Source organism: Rhododendron vialii, chromosome 5a (genome assembly GCF_030253575.1).
Source record: "Rhododendron vialii isolate Sample 1 chromosome 5a, ASM3025357v1".
NCBI classification, from domain to species: Eukaryota; Viridiplantae; Streptophyta; class Magnoliopsida; order Ericales; family Ericaceae; genus Rhododendron; species Rhododendron vialii.
This window is the reverse complement of record NC_080561.1, coordinates 17,928,651-17,935,438: the sequence shown is the minus strand read 5'-3', so window position 1 is coordinate 17,935,438 and position 6,788 is coordinate 17,928,651. Positions and strand designations below refer to the sequence as shown.

General features: G+C 45.1%; 1 protein-coding gene across 1 annotated transcript; it reads right to left on the bottom strand.

Annotated features, from left to right (window-relative positions):
* Window positions 1–651: 651 nt before the first annotated feature.
* On the bottom strand, window positions 652–1,616 carry LOC131327651 (uncharacterized). The gene is made up of 2 exons (XM_058360796.1): window positions 1,046–1,616; window positions 652–938 (listed from the first exon to the last, which is right to left on the bottom strand). The coding sequence occupies exons 1-2, from the start codon at window positions 1,614–1,616 to the stop codon at window positions 652–654; spliced, it is 858 nt and encodes a 285-aa protein (XP_058216779.1).
* Window positions 1,617–6,788: the final 5,172 nt, after the last annotated feature.

Sequence of the window (6,788 nt, the reverse complement as noted above, 5' to 3'; positions counted from 1 at the left end):
ATTTCGTAGGCTTGACCAGTAGTGGAGCCGAGCTGAGGTAACTTTTGAGTTTGGCTAGTGCCTGTCACATTCTGCAGTCCATTCAAAATGGCATCTGCTTTTATCCTTCAAGGCATGGAAAAATGCATGGCACTTGTGTTGACGACTTGCTGATAAATCGGTTTAGGGATGCTGCCATGCCTGTAAGCCGTTGGACTTCCAGAATTGTCTGTGGTGGTCATAGGTTTGCAAAGGCCATGATCTGATTGGGGTCGGCTTTGATTTTGGGCCTAGTGACCAAGTGTCCGAGAAACTTTCCTGTGCTCATGCCAAATGCACACTTTTTTGCGTTCAAACAGAGCTTATGAAACTTGAGAATTTCAAAGACATCGGCCAACTCCTAAAGATGTTTGTACTCCTTCTAGCTTTTAACAACGAGATCATCTATGTATGCTTCTACCGTATAGCCAATCTGGGCATGGAGCAATTTGAAAATAGCGCGCGTGAATGTCGAACCAAAGTTATTGAGCCCAAAGGGCATGACCTTGTAATAGTAGATGCCATATGGAGTTATGAACGCCGTCTTTTCCATGTCATTTGGATCCATTGTGATTTGGTGGTAGCCGCAGTAGGTATCAAGAAAGCTTAGTCGAGCATGGCCGGCCGTGGCATCTACCAGTTGGTCGATTTTGACAATGGAAACCAATCTATTGGGCTGGCGTCGTTCAAATTGGTATAGTCAATGCAAACTCTCCATTTGTCGTTCTTCTTCACAATGATGGTGTTCGACAACCATGTAGGGTACTGCACTTCCTGAATTGCATTGGCTTCCAACAGTCGGTTGACTTCTTCGATGACGACTTCGGCGTGTTCGGGAGCCGAGCGCCTTGCCTTTTGTACTATGGGCTTTGAATCTTTATTAACATTGAGGCTTTGACTGATAAAGTTCGGATCGACCCCTGGCATCTCATAGGGGGTCCATGCGAATATTTCGATGTTGCTCTTGAGAAACTAAAACATTTCTTCTCGTTCGGTGTCGCTGGGGAAGAGCCGAGTAAAAAGAAACAAAATCTGTCCTCGGTGATTGGCATAGACACAAGGTCTTCGATTGCTTTTTCCTTGGCTAGTTCGCCGACATCTTCAAGTACGGCCAGGTCAGGGACTTCGACCCATTGGACTTGCTTTCCTTTGGTTGAATTATGGACGGCCGAGACATAGCACTTCTTGGATGCTACTTGATCGCCACGTAGGTCTTTTTGCCTTCTGTGGGTGCCGATGAAGCGTACGACCTGGTAATATGTGGAGGCAATGGCTTGCATGCCGTGGAGCCAGGTTCGGCCAAGGATGGCATTGTATGGGCTCGAAATGTTAACAACGACAAATTTGACGCTTAACATTTTTGAACCAACGACGATTGGAAGGAAGATGTGGCCGAGCGACTTAATGGGGGCTCTATTGAAACAGATAAGGGGCACTTCCACCGGCTGCAGGACCGACATCGGGAGATCAAGTTTCTTGAAGAGGTCATTGTACATAACCTCTATTGAACTTCCTTGATCGACGAGAACTTGCTTAACATCATGTACGCCATTCTGAAAAGTAACCACAAGAGCGTTGGTGTGAGGGGTTTGCACCATTTCGAGATCATGCTCGGTGAAGGTGATCGTCCATTTTGGTACGTCCTCCGTACATGGTCGGTTTCACCCAGGTCCCACCGAGAGTATCTGCTTGAAGGTGGAGGCTCGATCTAGTTCGGCTCGAAGGTGGGTTTCAGACTCTTTTGTTATCGGGCCATGGATGACATGGATCACCATTCGTTGCTCAATGGGGTTTGGGTTGGCAATGGGCTGGCGGACAGGTGTTTTGGCTTGGTTAATGTACTAGTCCAGATGGCCTTGAGACGCAAGGCGCTCCAAGAGTGCTTTGTATGGGGCGCATGCCATGGTATAGTGGCCAAGCTCATTGTGGTAGGAACATTTCTTCCTTGAGTTTTGAGCTAGCTGACCTATGTCTATGCTGAGCTTTCCTGTAGGCCACTCAAACCAGGGTTGTCCCATAATCTTTTTGAGGAAAGACTAAATGGGCTCCTTGAAAACTGTCATTTCAACCACATAGTCATGTGCCTTCGGTGGGCGTTTCTTCCCTTCCTTGACGTTGTTCGCGTGCTTCTTTGGCTGGGATTGCAAGGTGGGAATTGGTGTCGGCAGCTGAGGAGTGATTGTCGGCAGTGGAGCAGTTGGGTTAGGGATCCCCTAAGCAGCTCGGTCTGCACAGAGCTCTTCAAGGGCACAAAATCTCTCCACAATTCTCATTAGTTCACCCATGCCATGCAGAGGACAGATTGCCAATTTGTCCAAGATCTTACTGCCAGATTCCAAGTCATTTTTTAAAGAACATGCTGCCCAATACTCATCAATCCCAGGGATTTCATTGAAAAGTTGCCGGTAACGTTCGGAGTACTACCTGAGCATCTCAGTCGAGAGCTTCCTCATTTGGGATAAGGATTCGAGCTCTTTGGCCGTCTTGTTATTAGTGATGAAGCAGGTATTGAATGCCCGTTCAAGGTCATCCAGGTTCCGGATGGACCCAGCGGCAACTTGTTGAACCAATGGAGTCCAAGGGAGCCAAGGCTAGCGGGGTTGCACTTGATTTCATCCTTCATGGTACATAGTTCGATGGTCTGGCGAAAATGGATTAAATGCGTGTAGGCTTTGCAAGAGTTCGGATCGAATTTGGTAAACTTCGGCAAGTGGAAGGTGGATTCAGCCATCGTATTAATTATATGAGGGGTGAAAGGTGAGACCCCGAGGTCCTCCAGTTGCCATTCGAAGTTGGGGCGCGGTAGTTTGCCGTGCCTGTCGATTTTTGACCTCTTATGTTCTCCGTCCTTGGAATCTCTGTCCGAGTGTTTTTCATGGTCTCTGTGCCCAAGGCCGATCCTTCATCTCGGTGTCCTCTCAGCGAGGTCCGTCAATAGACTTCTCTCTTTCACGACAGGCCTTTGGGTAATCATTTTGTCCTTCGACGTGGACGCCCTTGCTGTCCTGCTGAAATTTCCTTTCACCTCCCAAATTTTCAAGTGGAATTTCTCTAAGACGCTCAAAAACGTGCCACCTAGTTTCCAAGGACGCTCGACTATGATGGGAAGCCGTGGTGCTAGAATATTCTACACGACTAATAGAGTAAGTGATTGGGAACGATTCGGTTGTGTTTCGAAATCTTTTCCTCTCCTGGTGGCTTTTTGAGCGATGTGTCACGGAGGTGGTTGGCTACCAGTAGAGGATCAGTTCCCTCGCGTCGCCCTTCTCTGGTGTGAAGCCAAGATGGTCCTTCACGGAACCTTGGTAGCCCGTCTCAAAGGGTTGCTCCTGCGGTGGTGAAGGGGGTGGTGGGGGAAGCATTTGCTGTCGTCGCCTCCGATCTCTAGCAAATCTGGATGTGGTTGGTGTAACTTCTTGCATGTGCTGCTTCATTTGATCCATTTTCACCCTTAAAGCCACCAGTTCATTGTCGCTTTCATCGTCCCATCATTGTAACAAGCGAATGTAAGCCGCTGTCACATCTTCTTGAGCCGGAGATAGCCCAGAGCTAGCGGGAATCAAAATGGATATGTGTCTCTCCATAGGTTGAAGGATTGGATTTTTGTTGCGGTCCTTCACCCCCGAGATGGTAACATCTATTGGTTCTCCACCCATCGTGGCTGGGATTGTGCTGTTTTTGGGAAGAGGAAGGTGGTTTGAAGAAAGTTCGAGCTGCTTTGAATCAGAAGCGTTTCACGTCGGGTTCACCAATATTGTGGCCCCGTGATCCTTGGTCTGAGCTCCTCTTCAATTGGTTCGTGAGCCGCCTAGCCTTCTGCCTTAACCTGCATAGTGAACGAACGACTAAGACCTAGCCGGCGTTGGCCGGCAAGGCCTTCCCATGAGAGCATGAGAATGTGCAGAGAGCAAAGTAAGAGACTAGAGCTTTAGTGTGAGATTTGGTGTGTACCTCTTTAGGACTACATCACTTGATATTTATAGGGTCCTCTTGGCTTGCTCTCCAAGTACGGGCATGTGCCATGCACGGGTTGGCTAATGTCATTTATGACGTTACCGATAAGATCTGGTAACCGTTTGTGGTGTGAGCTGGCGCCCCCATGTGCGCCAATCATTATCTCTTGGCATAACCGCTTTCGGTGTGTGGGGTAGAGCGTGGCGTTGAGAAGGCCCGAGCCCCGTCTTCGGCCGAGCCAAAGGGCGGGCGGCTTGGAGAGAGGAGGAAGTGATGAAGTCATTGATCTAAGACTTAGCTTTGGCCGAGCCTGGGAACTCTCTTCTCGGGCCAAGGCATTGGGTAGGTGAGATGAGACCCTTCTCCGAGCTCCGATAATTGCCGAGCCTGGGCTTCAAGGGTACTGGGACCAAAGTTGGTTCAGCCTCATTCAATATTTGTCAAACATGTGATCCGAGCCATTAGGTTCGGCCTACTACAAGTTCCAATATTGTGTCATGTTGAGTTATGTTGAAGGGACGCATTACCAAAGAAGTGAGTTTCGGTTTCCAAAAACAAAAACCAGCGGTGATTCTGAATGGGCTAGGGAAAGTGTAATGCTGCTAGACTCTTGGTTGTGTTTAATTGTTAGATGGATGAAAAGACGTTTGAGGTTTGTGCAGAATTGGTAAAAGAGCTATGAGGATAAATAGAGGTGTGAGTTAGAGATTGTGTCTAGCTGTTTTGTTTTATGTGCATCGGGCATTGCTATTTATCATTAGCATTAACAATAAAGCCGAATCGATCGTAAGATGTGTTTACTTTTGGAGTTGAAAGAAATATCAATAGCTTGAAGTGTAAGGAGTTTAACTATGGTGAGTTGTTGTTCATAACTGAGTAGAGGGTGATGATCATTATGAAGTCTAATCATTGGATTCTTGGTTTCTTGGTTTTATTACTGTAGAGATTATTCAGGATTTTCTAGATTAAAAAAAAAATTGACTGATTGATTCATTAGTTGCCATTGATTGGAGGAAAATGAGAATTGAAGTTTCATAAGCAGTTCAATATATGTCTTTCTAGGAATTTTGAGAGGTACTTAGTGGAATAAGGCGCAAAGAATGAGAATGTGAAATTCAGAGTTTGGAGAACGTAGGGGTACAATTTGTTGGATTTCGATGTGTTTGACTTACAATTATGTGGGGACTAGGATTCTTGTACAAATTTTAGAACTAGAGGGTTTATGAGAATGGTAATCTAATAAGAATGATTAGTAGTTGGTGCAGTTCTTGGGGAGAAATCGACACGTATCCTAGACATGTGTGATCAAGTTTTGAGGGGTAAGACGATATCGTTAGTAAGAGTCTTGTGGAGTAACCAAGGTAAAGAAGAATCAACTTGGGAATGTGAAGATGAGGTTGGGGAGAGGTGTCCGCACTTATTTTCGGCATAAATGTCGATGAGAGTGTTTGAGTTTAAGCTTTAAAGTTATTACCATGGTTGCATGATGATTGTGGTTATGATTTGGTATATCTATGTGACACATGTTGTTGTTAACTTGGTTATAAATTTTGAGGTTGAAATTACTTTAAGGAGGGTAGGATGTAGAGACCCGTATTTTCGGAAAATTGTCTAAAGGCTTATAATTGAAAAGAAATGAGGAAAATGTGAGAATTATTGAGTTTGTTTGATTTGGGGTCAATGTGATAAGATTGCTAGCTGAGGGAGTGCAAGTGTGATTTGTGTATATGCTAATATATAAGGGGGGTGTGTGTGTTGTTAGAGATTAAAAATCTCCCACCTCTCTCTCTCTCCCGTCCATCTCTCCCTCTCTCAGTCTATCTCTCTCTCACTCTCCCACAAATCCTCACCCAATAGCTCAATAACCTCACGGATCTACTTCCTATCCACCATGTAATCGCATTTTTGAGGTTTGGTCTCGTTGGGTTGAGCTCAGAGGAAAGCTTTCGATAGATTTCAAAGTCCTTGGAACTAAGGCTTGCTCAAATCGCACGGGTCTCGATCTCGACTTTAAGGTAGGGATTTCTTGCTCATTCTATATGCTTTTAGTTGATTTTGTGCTCCAAGCATGCCTTAGTTCGAGGTTTGTTGTTTGGGTTTGTTCTTGAAAATCTGCAGAAAAAGCGTCAGGGGATCAATCCCCCCTGTTTGGGGGATCGATCCCTTTGCTCACTAGATTTATCTGGGGATCAATACCCTTGTTTTGGGGGATCAATCCCCAAGCTCTTTGGACAAATTTTTGTCGTTTGATCCTCGTTCAATTGTCTTGACCCCAATCACTTCTAACACTCTCTAATCACATTCAAACCACTTCTAAACTTGATTGTTTGTACCTCAAATGATTCATTGATCAATCGATCTCCTTTGGCATGCGTTGTAACAAAGAAAAGTATAGAATTTAATGAATATGGTACTCGTACACTATTTAAGTATTTGGTTGATAGAAGTGGATGTAGTGACATGCCTCAATGATCGATATAGAGTTCTTAAGTGCTATGACACGACGTGGTGATTGGTGAATTGGAGAATGTACCGTGGAGTTGTTATTGAATATCGTAGGCTATAAAAAGGTATATCGTGGGGTAGCATCTACCTGAGCTCACATCATATGTAGCCAATTTTGCAGATCGTCAAACAATATGCTTATATCATTCAGTGCCCAAGGGAAAATGATTTTGATCGAAGATTAAAAATAGCCTTTGAAAGGTTGGACCTAAGAGATTAGGAGGATGACACTAAATTGTTTGTTGATCGTCTGAAGGCACGGGCAAACTCTAGTCTGTATAACAATGCAGCTCAGTGTTAATGAATTTTCT

What these genes read in the sequence shown, in the direction of transcription:
- LOC131327651 (XM_058360796.1), bottom strand. Translation starts at nt 1,616, where the DNA reads ATGGTGCAAACCCCTCACACCAACGCTCTTGTGGTTACTTTTCAGAAT. An exon ending in AATCACCGAGGACAGATTTT is followed by an intron (nt 939 to 1,045) that starts GTTTCTTTTTAC and finishes ATGAGATGCCAG; the next exon opens with GGGTCGATCCGAACTTTATC.